The 12,028-nt window shown below is 39.0% G+C and overlaps 2 protein-coding genes across 4 annotated transcripts; one reads left to right on the top strand and one right to left on the bottom strand.

The window, feature by feature from the left end:
* On the top strand, nt 1-3,960 carry LOC125019869 (tapasin-like). The gene is made up of 8 exons (XM_047604880.1): nt 1-371; nt 1,120-1,308; nt 1,414-1,662; nt 1,746-2,105; nt 2,230-2,553; nt 2,884-2,985; nt 3,106-3,134; nt 3,242-3,960. The coding sequence occupies exons 1-8, from the start codon at nt 311-313 to the stop codon at nt 3,251-3,253; spliced, it is 1,326 nt and encodes a 441-aa protein (XP_047460836.1). The 5' UTR covers nt 1-310; the 3' UTR covers nt 3,254-3,960.
* Nucleotides 3,412-11,674, bottom strand: LOC125019873 (CD209 antigen-like protein C). Of its 3 annotated transcripts, XM_047604888.1 has the most exons (10): nt 11,655-11,674; nt 11,482-11,555; nt 9,471-9,584; nt 8,558-8,635; nt 7,285-7,398; nt 6,971-7,048; nt 6,377-6,436; nt 6,093-6,244; nt 5,873-6,003; nt 3,412-5,790 (listed from the first exon to the last, which is right to left on the bottom strand). In XM_047604888.1, the coding sequence occupies exons 4-10, from the start codon at nt 8,583-8,585 to the stop codon at nt 5,622-5,624; spliced, it is 732 nt and encodes a 243-aa protein (XP_047460844.1). In that variant the 5' UTR covers nt 8,586-8,635; nt 9,471-9,584; nt 11,482-11,555; nt 11,655-11,674; the 3' UTR covers nt 3,412-5,621. The 3 variants fall into 3 exon arrangements, with proteins under 3 accessions (XP_047460844.1, XP_047460843.1, XP_047460845.1); XM_047604887.1 differs by lacking the exons at nt 9,471-9,584; nt 11,655-11,674 and having other exon boundaries at nt 11,482-11,643; XM_047604889.1 differs by lacking the exons at nt 9,471-9,584; nt 11,482-11,555; nt 11,655-11,674 and adding an exon at nt 8,751-9,413.
* Nucleotides 11,675-12,028: the final 354 nt, after the last annotated feature.

Genomic DNA, 12,028 nt, shown 5'->3' with positions numbered 1-12,028 from the left:
CGGTGAAACATGAGAACTACGAGACGTAGGATTTAAGCGTAGACCGATCTGTCTTCCTTATTTGTTTTATTTTTTTTAGATTCCAGACATTAAATGATTTTTGTGGCCGACCATAGATGATATATATATTTTATTATGTTATTTTGAAAGTATAATTGGAGATTAACCGTCTAACTGTGCTGGACTCGGTAAAAGTGAAAGTAAAACGAAGACTGGGTTTTCGGGGGGAAAACCACCCATCTATAGTCCGTTTATTGCGTCTGCTAGAAGCAGAGAAGAGAACCTGCGAACAGACGGAATACGCACAATCATGACGGACTTTTCTACAATTTATAAACTGAGCCTGGTTGCTGTAACCTGCTTCATCCAAGGTAGGCGAATGTTTGCTGTTGTAGCCGATACACGAAACAGAAAAAACATGTTATAGATGTTTTTTAAAGTAAGACCTTTTGCAGACTCATACGAGTCAAACTTCCACTTACTAATATTTAACTTAAACATCATCCTTTAAGAACAAAAGTAATATCTATATGCCGAATTTACCATAAGGCCCATATACGAGGTCGAACATCTTAAATATTGTTATATTCTTATATAAATGTAATTTCTACCCTTTTGGATTAAAAACGACATATTTCTAAGTGAAGTTTCGTCTGAATCGTCAGTAACGTGATCTGTACCCCGCCCCCTCGTGGCCAGAATGATTATTATAGCAACAGTATTAATTTTGTCTTCTTTAAACTTTCAGTAAAGAAGTTTGATTCTTTAATTATTTTTTTTTTAAATTATATTATCATGACGTTTTATGACCTAAATGATGTATAAGTAGAAAAATAAAAACTACAGGCTGAACTGCGTTCGAACGTTGACACCAAGAGTGAAGACTGAAAGCAACAGGGTGGAGTTTTTGGTTCAGAAGAAAATTATAGTTTTACTTTTGATTTTATAAATGTGCTTTTTTTCACCCTGTGGTTTATGTTGCATTCCCACCGAGTGCTAGACTTTAATTTCCTGCTTTGTGCAACTGACTCATTTAGATTAGTATGTTGCAACATACACTACAGAATAAAGTTGCATTTCGATTAATTGTAACTATTCTTTAATGTCTGTTTGCTGAAGCCTGCAGCAGCAGCAGCTGTCCGGTGATGGAGTGCTGGTTTGTGCAGGAGAAAGCGGGTCGAGGGGGAGGCTTGACCGGAGCAACGAGCCAGGAGAAATCACTACTTCACATCAGGACTGACCCACAGAGCACAGAGAGCCACAAGTCTCCATCCGACATCAGCCCTGACAGAATCTACTTCATCACCGGTTAGTTCACGGTGATCAGTATTAGTGTGTTGTTTGTAGTGTGCATTAGTAAAGTGAGGGTCTGAGAGCGTCATCTATGTGCTACCATGACTCCTGTCTCCTCAGACCCGGCTGCCACTCTCTGCCACCGCTCCCTCAACCCTCCCAGAGGCTCCGTCGAGAAGCCCCGCTGTGAGATCAACCCCTTCCTGCCGCAGCCCTCCAGCCTCCAGTGGGTCCTTCCGCTCACAGAGTCAGCCTTCAGCCCCGTGTACCTGCAGGCCGACTGGTTTTCAGCCGCTTTCCAGGGCCTCAAGGAACCACTGGGCGTTTCTACTATCACGCGTGCCCCTACAGGATCCAAAGAGCAGAATGGTGGGAGAATAAAACGTGTTTACAGAAAGGTTGATTGTAACTGAGCGGATGATTTACCTCACAGTCTGCGTCTGTGTCCTCAGTGATCCTGAGCGTGACCAGCAAAACGATGTCGGTTCAGTCCAGGCTCGGGGAGCCGGTGCTGCTGGACTGCGGCTTCTGGGCCGACCCGTCCTCTCCTCTGTCCGGGAAAGGTTTCGCTGTGGAGTGGCGCTACCAGTTCAGGGGCAGCGGGCGACTCATTCTGGGCTATGATGGCAAGACGGACCGCCTGGCCGACACGCAGGAGAAAGGGGCCACGCTGGACTTCGAGGCTTTGCACGAGAAGGGAAACGCGTCGCTGATCCTGCAGGAGGCCGAAGTGCGTCACTCCGGGACGTATATCTGCACGGTGTTCCTGCCCTACCTGGTGGCTCAGGTGGCAATAGAGCTCGAGATCATAGGTGAGGGAATCCTTTTACTTAATCATCATCTACTCTCTGTTTTTTTCCAAATAAATGTGCAAAAATATCAGTAAACCTTCACTCTTTTCACGTTTTTCTTATTTTTATCTCCTCCTCTACCCAGAGCCCCCGTCTCTCTCTATCCAGCCCTCCCCTCTGCCCCTCACTGTCCCGGGTCAGACCTTGAACATCCAGTGTGAAGCGTCCGGCTTCGCCCCCTTAACCCTGGAGCTGAGCTGGGAGTTTAAAGGGGCCGACGGGAAAATTATCCCCTTAGGATCGGGCAGCGTCACGGGCCACAAGCAGGCCTGGGACGGCACCCTGAGCCAGAGCACCCGTCTGGAGCTGGACACGTCTAAACTGGATCTGGGCAGAGGAGGGGAGGTCACCTGCATGGCCGTCCATCCCGGGGGGACACGGCGGACCAGTGTGACCCTCAACCTCATCGGTAATGTGGAAGGGAGTTTGTTAAAGTAGAAGTAGAGAAAAGAGACAAGACAGTTTTTTAAGTATTTTAACTACGTTCAGTGAAAAATGAACTGGATTTCAGATTCAGATTTCACTCAACAATAGATTTAAATCCTTAAAGTCATTTTGATATGCAGCAGTAAAAACATGCAACTCCAGTCCTGCAAACTTTTTTTTTTTTCAATTATGCCTCATGCTGTAACTGAAGGTCCTGGTCCAAAATAATAATTTCCATGCATGCTAACATAAAGATGAACGTCAGATGTTTGGAAACCAGTTAGAAGTTGTTTTTCGTTTTTTTCCCGTTCAGGGTTCAGTGGTCCCTCCATCGAAGACTCCATGGCTATGGTTGGCGTGGCGCTCGTGCTCTACGGCCTCATCAAGTTTGTGTCGTGGACCTTCACCAGCTCAGGTAGCAAAGAAATCAGACGCAGCAACTGTTTTCCTGACAACACCTTTTACTCTGTTAATTAAAGTAAACAAAAAAACATTAGTTTTTATTTCTGACTTTCTGTCTTTTATTTCGCTTCAGGCTCAGGTGAAGCTGATAAACAAGAAAAGGTAATGTCACATTTCTGCCTACGACGACAGAGCGCTCTGATTGTGTTTACATTAATGTCACCTGCCTGGTGTTAACTCCCAGTGATGTCTCCTCCTTCCCCTCACAGAAAAAGAAGTAAAGGCATCAACTTAAGTCCACGGTGTGACACCGAGCCTGGGGTGAGACTTGAGGAGAGGCTGACCACCTGCATCTGTCGACAGTTCTTTTTTTTATGTACTTCCAGAGAAATCTATTCTGTGTTCCTATGAAGAGTCAGATTACCTGTTTATTTTTCTCGTTATTTCGTTCTTCAGGAACAAACGTGTTGTTGCATTAGGGAGAATTCTCTTAAAGTGGCTTCTGCTCAGGGGAAAGATGTGGTGATATGTCTTTAAACGTCCTCCCGCTAATCTGTATATTGCACATTGGCCTCCCTCTATACAGTTTATAGTATTTGCTGTGTCGTCACAAACACTGGAAAAGCGAAAGAAGCTTAGACGGAGTTGGAAATGATAATGCGGTGAAATAAGAGCTTCAGCTTGGAGATGCTTCCGAGTGACGCGTCAGGGTTTGACTAAACTGTCCAAACCTGCGAACTCAGTCCCATTTTATTTTATTTTTTTTTGTAAATAGACGAAACCTGATGTTTGTACGTTCTCACGTTGTTGTCACATGCGTTTGCCTTTGTTATGTGTCTCAAAGCGTCAGCAGCTCCAAAAGAAAAGTGAAGGAAATGGCACGAAAAGGAAGCGGCATTCTGCTGCAGGGAAAACTCAAACACGGCATCAGAATGAGCTCAACTCGGCGTTTTCAGGGTGTGAAGTGAAATAAAAAACACTTGAAACATGTTGCTCCCAGTTGTCTGTTTACTCATGAGTCACATTTAAATTCATGCCAGGAAAATAAAGAGGGAAAGTGTAAATTATTGCATATTATTGTATTTTTAACAGGCAGCTTTAATGGCTGTGGTGTTGTCAAGTAAACAGTGTTTCTGCATCATAATAATAATAATAATAATAATAATAATCTTCACATAGTTTCTAGTATCTGGTAAATTTAACCTGGTCACAGTAAAGAGTGACTTTCCTTTCAGAATAAAAACAGATTATACAGATTAGCTGACATATAAATGATTTAAATTGAATATAGTCATACACAATAAAATAATAAAGTCAGCAGATATTCACAATTCATGATGAATTGTTGTGATATAAATGTACTAAGTTTGAAAATCTGCATGGATGAATCTTATGTGATTATTATTTTTAGGATTACTTATTTAATTTACTGTTATAGGAAAAATCCAATGGCTAACGAGATTACTGGTGACAACACATCTATCGACCAATCAGAGGCATCGTCAGAACAGCAGATGGCAGCAATATCCTGAAACTGCACTTATTCTTGTCAGAAGGTTCTTAAAGTGTTTTGTAGAAGGATAGTTCATTAAGTGTAAACATTTTCAGAATGTGCTTCTTGTACTAAAACAAAGGGAAAATCCGGTTGTTGTTTATAGATCATAACTTGAAATGAAATAGGTCTGAATGTTTCCTCTGATCTAAAGTGTCAACACATTGCTGCCATCTGCTGTTTAGTTCTGGGAGTCATGGTTTGACTAAAAATAATGGACAAGTTAGAAACAGCAGATAGTTTCATTTAAAATTGCAGTTCAAGTCTTAATACTTAAATCTTAAATGAATCCCCTTCGGTTGCTGCTGGTTTCTCACAAATACTTTTATGAGGAACTTCGCAGGATTTATCAAACCAACACTTCAGGTCATCAGCTCCTCCTTTCTCCCCCATCCTCACACAGTCCTCTCCTTCAGGATTTTCATTATTGCGCCGTTTCGTTGTATAAAAATAACATTGAGTTTGTCGTTGTCCCATTTAACCAGAATAAAATAATATTAGACATATGATATGACACGATACAAACTGCTGACCTCATGTTTTCTTGAGTTTTACACAGCTGTAAACGTAAATGAGTACATATAGGAAGGAGTCATAAATAAACCTTCATAAATAAGATTTCAACGTGTTACTGGTTGATCCAGCAAGAGTTAAATGTCTGTATAAGTTGATATTGTTGATACTGCTTTGTACATTTTATCTTAATTATTTAGCAACATGCAGAATGTTTAGGAATTATTATTTAACACGAATGTCATGACATTTTCTACACAACGTTGTCGACAAACGTTACAGAAGATATTTCAGACACCGACAGGACGTCAATAACCACAGAGTATTTGATAAATCACACTTTATTTTACATTTATCACCCAACTATTGGATCTGTCATGTCTAAACGGTTTGAGTGAAATATTTCTTGTAAATTGTTAAGCTGCAAAAAAAAAGAAAGACAGAAAAACAAAATATAGGAGAGTATTACTGTCTTGAGATTAACTTTAAATGTTTGTGACGTTATAAAACCAGCATCACTCCACCTTCTGTACTGAGATTATTTCTTAGACTGTACAAACTTTTAAAAATTTTCCACGTTTTCCTTATTTCTCACAAATACTTTTATGAGGAACTTTGCAGGATTTATCAAACCAACACTTCAGGTCAGCAGCTCCTCCTCTCTCCCCCATCCTCGCACAGTCCTGTCCTTCTGGATATTCATTATTGTGCCCTGTCCAGTTGTCTGGTTCTTGCCTGGCCCAAAAAGTCAAACTAAAAGAAGAAGAACTGATTCAATAAAAACTGGTGACTTTGATTCTAAAAATTATCCAAAATATTTTCTCAACGATCAAACCTTGTATCTGTAGTCAGTGCTGAGCCGTCCACCCACAACCATGTCCCCTCTGTCTGTGAGTCTGTCAGTCCGATCCAGAACTTGTCCTCAGCTTCAGTCATTTTGTCTCTCAGTCTTCCCTCCAGGAATATCTGAAGAGGAAAAGTTGATGAAAATGACTCTGTCAGACTTTTCTGTGCTCAGATGAAGAAACATGTTGATGAAACTGTGTGTTTTCTACCTGCTCCTCTCTGCTGTCTATCTTCACCAGGTCTCCTCCTCTACCTCTACATTCATCTCTGCTCTGGTTCCAGGTTGATTTATTGGTGGAGAAATAATAGCACTGTCCTCCATGTTGCTCCCAGTCGGCTTCACATATGTGACATGGTTCATCTTTAAAGAAATCACAGCAAAGACTTCAGTCATAAATGGAGGCAGCAGGAGGCTCCGTCTGTCCTTTAGTTAGAATTTAACTGACAGAGTGATCATCACCATCAGAGGAAAAATCGAAAATCCATAACTTACTCAATACTGGAGGTGTTGGACATGTAGGCTGCACAACTGGTGGAGTTTTACATTGACTCTCTGTTACATAGAATGAAGAAGAAGGAAAAGTTTTATCCCTTAATTATGATGACATTCAATTAATTCAACAAATAAATTACATTTTTCATCTCTTTGAACAACTTGTTTTGTCTAGATAGATAGATAGATAGATAGATAGATAGATAGATAGATAGATAGATAGATAGATAGATAGATAGATAGATAGATAGATAGATAGATAGATAGATAGATAGATAGATAGATAGACCAGGACACATTCATATTCAATCAGACTGAGATCAGTGGTGGAAACGTTTGATCATGTGTTCAGTCGTTATATATATTAAAATCTCTTTAGGAGGGACAGAAACATGGACACGGAAAAACAACCAACCAAGTGTTTGAAAAGATGAACCAAGCTGGAACCAGAGAGGACAGCAACACTGGAGACATGGAGACATCTAGGACATCTTCTCCTACTGAATTCTATTACATTTATAAACTCTAAAGCGGCAGAGCCACTGATGGAGACTCATGAGACTTTTTAACAGTTTCAGACTCTGACAGTTTTACCTGTGATGTTCTTCTTCAAAACTTCATTCTCTTTCATCAGTGTCTGGAGATTTTTGTTGGTTCTCCAGTTATCTACAGCTGATTGAAAACAGAGAGAAGTTCAATTAACATCAGATGATGAACTGTTAATTTTAGTCTGATATAACAAGAAAAGTCCTGCTCTGCTGAAAATATACGACTGGTTCAGTTGAATATTTTCCTTAAATATCTCAAATCAGCTTTTCTATCTTAGTTTTTTTTTACATTGTTAATGTTTTTGCAGTTTTATTATTGTTTTTAAGTGAAAAAAAGTGAATAAAACATAACAAACTCACAGAGACGGCAAATGACGATGAGAGCAGCTGCCAGGAGAACACAGACCACCAGCAGGGCCCATGTGACCTTTGACCCTCTCTTTGGTTTTACTGGTTGAGAAGCAGGAGCTTCACCTGGTGAACATTTAGAGGAGAATCAGTGAACAACTTCATGATATGATGCAGGAAAGAGTCAAGAAAGAGTGGACTGAGGTCCTTCCTCATCTGTCTGGTGGCCAGTGGTGGGTGCTGATCCATGAGGCCAGTGATGTTGTAAGGACGGAGCTGGACTCTCAGTGTCAGAGAGGAGGATGTTGGCAAAAGTATAAACCATCCTGGACAAGTCCTCTCACCCACTCTCACAACACACTGGTCAGTCTGAAGAGGACTGACCGACACCACAGATCACAGGAGACGCCTCATTCCTGCCTGTAGCCGTCAAACCTTATAACTCCACCCACTGAGTGTTTGTCAGTCTTAACACTTCAGACTCTTTATTATTATTTATTTATTTATTTATAACCATTTACCTCTATTATACTACGATTACTTGTGCAATATTGTATTTTAGTCATCTTGCATCTTATTTGTTATTGTTTACATTTTTATGTATTTTCCTTATATGACTTCATTCTATTTGTATTTGACTCTGCCACCTTGGAATTATGAATTTATGGGAGCAACAGCAACAAATCAATTTCCTGTAAGGATTAATAAAGTTTTCTGATTCTGAAACACAGCCGACAGACACTTTTGACAGCATTAAAAAAAACAACAACAACAACAAAAAACAACTTTTGTGAATAGTTTCTCCTAAAGTAAATACAGGGTTTTTTTTATAAACATTTATTACATTAAAATGTTTAGCACTAACCGACAGTTGAACTGTTTCCCATGCTACTTACTGTGAGGCCCACACCTACTTTAGACCAACAGATGACTTGATGTTATTCAACACATTCAGTTGTATTTATATGGTCAGTTCCTCTTTTTTTCTCTCTTGACGTTTCCTCTTTGACTCGTTTTACACTTTATATTTCACTTAACAATCGCTGACCTTCATTCTTTCTTGTAATAAAAGAGGCCTCAGTTAATCTTTAATAATTCTGTCTCAATTCCATTTAGCTCCAATTACACGTTATGATGGATTGTTATGATACAAAGTTAAACGTGGCTCCTGATTTTCTAAAGTTTTATGCAGACGATGTTTTCTTATTCTACAATGTTTTGAAATCTTCTTAAACCAACTCTTCTTTACCTTCCTGCTGATTTTCCACCACATTCATGTTCTCACCTTCTACGTAGCTCTGTCGAGGGCTCATTCTGGTAAATGTGTCCAGATCTTGACTTGATGGAGTTAGTTCAATCGTCTCTGCAACAAAGAAACACAACAACAAGCTTCTGTTTTTGTCATTTACTAAATATTCAGTGTTTTGAACATTTGGTAAGATAAACAGACAGACAGACAGATAAGCTTCAATACTCACCATCAACGTTTCCTCGTTCCTCATCTTTATCTCTGACAGTGTTTTGTTAAGAATACACTTCCCATTTAATTTTAAAGGAGTAGGAGGAGTCTTTATCTACAGTCTAGTTCACAGGTGTCAAACACTCATTCCGGGGGTTCACACAGTTTTAGTCAGAGTTGTGGACGTAACGCAACACTGAGACTTACAACTAAACAGACATTTGTTTTTTCTAAGAAATGTCCCATTACGCATTACATGTTTTGTAATAGTGCTTATTTGCACTAAAACAACACACTGAGGAAACATTTGGATTTATTGGAAACATTGGATTTATAGGTTAACACAGTATCATGTTACTGGTTCGACCTATTTGAGATCAAACTTTACTGTATATGAGGCCCCTGAACTAAAATGAGTTTGACACCTCTGCTGTAGTTCCTCATTGTATGAGAACATTTTCTTTGATAAAGGTGTTTATTTTGTGATACTGATGTCAAAGATTATATGTTCTCTGATTTGAAGTAAAAAAACATCAGAAGATTGCAGATTATAATTTCTAATAAATATATTTCTTACATCTTCGCTAATGTTTCTGTTGAATATTTTCCTTAAATATCTCAAATCATCTTTTCTATCTTAGTTTTTTTTTTGTTTTTTGTTTTTTTACATTGTTCAAGTTTTTGCAGTTTTATGATGGTTTTTAAGTGAAAATAAGTGAATAAAACATAACAAACTCACAGAGACAGTAAATGACGATGAGAGCAGCTGCCAGGAGAACACAGACCACCAGCAGGGCCCATGTGACCTTTGACCCTCTCTTTGGTTTTACTGGTTGAGAAGCAGGAGCTTCACCTGGTGAACATTTAGAGGAGAATCAGCGTGTTTACATGCTCAGCCTAATCAAGCTATGCTCAAAATTTGACTTCCTGACTACAGTCCTTGTTCCAGTTTCCATGCAGCAGAGAAAATCAAATAACTAACGGGAACATGTCCCCCTCCTCCACATTAGGGGGCGATATGTGTCTTTTCAGCCGGTTAATGCCATGTTGTTAATGCGACACACTGGTATTTCAAACAACAACCAGATGGATAATAAGGCACTTAAGTTGTCCAGCTAGAGTCTGATTAGGCAATAATTTGTTCTTTTCATGTGCATGAAAATGCACTGAAGGGCCAACTTCATGACATGACGCAGGAAATATCGTCAAACACTTGAGGTATTATCTTAATCTGATAAATAGTTCTATATTATACAGGAGACGTTTAGTTGCTCTTACTGCTGCAATAGGAGGTCACAGCAGATACTGAAAACAAGGACTCACTAACTGCTGAACCGCACATATTTGTACGAACAAATAAATGCACAAGCACTAAATATCTGTTAATTTTTTTTTACTTTCTGTCTATTTTCAGGACTCACCTGCAAAAATGAAGGGTTGAAAATATTGTTTATTAGTTTATTATAACTGACTGATTATTGTCAAGGTTCTGTGTCTGTCTTTTATTTTTGGGCTCATGTTTTGAAGTTTCCTGTTTTATTTTGTCAAGTTTCCTAGTTTCCTGTTCCTCATGCCTCCTTGTGTGTCTGTCTTGATGTCTGTTTGTATCGTGTTTTGTATTTCCTGTTTTATTTTGTTAAGTACCTGATTTCCTATCTGTTGTGTTTTCTTGTGTGTTTTGATTGTTAATTGGTCTCACCTGATTTAATTGTCCTCATGCGTCTCACCTGTGTCTTGTCAGCCCTGAGCCCTCTTGTGTATATAAAGCGCTGCCTTTCCCTTTGTTCCCTTTCATGTCGTTTAATGGCTCCTCCATGTCCCCATGTTTCTTGTTTTCCATGCAACAAGCCTAGGCTCCATGCCATGTTGATGATTTCTTTTTGATTTTTGTATTTCCTGCCTTGCGCAGCGCTTTTTGTTAATCATTAAATACATTTTGTTTAACTCCCTGCCTCATCCTTATCCTCCTGCATCTGGGTCCTCACCTCAACATCTCCTCCCTCAACCTGACAATTATATAACTAAGTTTGTTGTATTAAAACGTGTTTCCTCTTTACAACTAGAAAACAACTATGTAGTTGACCGTCATGTTATATTTGTGTCGTGTCTTTCATTAAAACAGATAATTATTGGACTTATCAACATGTGTTTGTCGCCATTTATTAATTGTACATTATCATTTAGTAAATGATTAGTTACAAACATGAAGTTATTCAGACAAAATTTTTGTCAGGATATTTTAAAATCTCATCTTTCCTCAGTCAGTTCCTCTTTTATTCTGGCTTGGCGTCTTTGTCTGATCTTACATCACTGTCTGTCTCTCTTTCTTGAATGATGAATGAGTATCAGAGATAAAAATAACAGTGAGTTTGTCGTTGTCCCATTTAACCAGAATAAAATAATATTAGACATATGATATGACACGATACAAACTGCTAACTTCACCTCATGTTTTCTTCATGTTTTACACAGCTGTAAACGTAAATGAGTACATATAGAAAGGAGTCATAAATAAACCTTCATAAATAAGATTTCAACGTGTTACTGGTTGATTCAGCAAGAGTTAAATGTCTGTATAAGTTGATATAGTACAAATATTCTACAGTTTTATGCAGATGATGTTGTCTTATTCTATGAACCAACAGTTTTGTTCAGACTGATGGTTGTTTTTATTTGGTGACTCTCAGATGTGACTGAATGTCTCTCTTCTTTACCTTCCTGTTGAGTTTCCACCACTTTCCTGTTCTTACCTTCTATGTTGCTCAGTGGACGTCTCATTGCGTTGAGGCTCCAAATCCCGACTTCAGAGTTGGTTCAACTGTCTCTGCAACAAACAACAACAACAAGCTGCTGTTACACGGTTTGTCCTTCTTTATTTCACCTTCTGTCTTCAGTCTGTTGACAGATAAACATCCAGACTCACGATTAACGTTTCCTCTCTTTACAGTTTTCAGGAAGGATTGCTGTATGACACCTTCATCTGTCACAACCTTCTATTTAGACAAACTTCCTGTTGAATTTAAAGGGCAAGGAGGAGGATTTGTAACTTATTTAACTTGTAATGACTGACAAACTTTTTACTTTTCCACATCTCTTAATATTCAGTAATACTGAGGTCACATATAACATGTTTATGATTACAGGGTCTTTTAAAGCTTGCTTTGACCTTCACAGATGCTACATTTTCAGCAAACGTTTGTGTTTGTCTTGTGCGGACGTGGAAAAAGTGTGTTGTCACCACATCCTCTGAAACTTCAGACCACATCAGTTAATGATCCTCTAATCCTCCTCTCCTCT

Source organism: Mugil cephalus, chromosome 14, assembly GCF_022458985.1.
Source record: "Mugil cephalus isolate CIBA_MC_2020 chromosome 14, CIBA_Mcephalus_1.1, whole genome shotgun sequence".
Lineage (NCBI taxonomy): Eukaryota > Metazoa > Chordata > Actinopteri > Mugiliformes > Mugilidae > Mugil > Mugil cephalus.
Note: the sequence above shows the minus strand (reverse complement) of the source record. Positions and strands in the feature narration are given on the sequence as shown.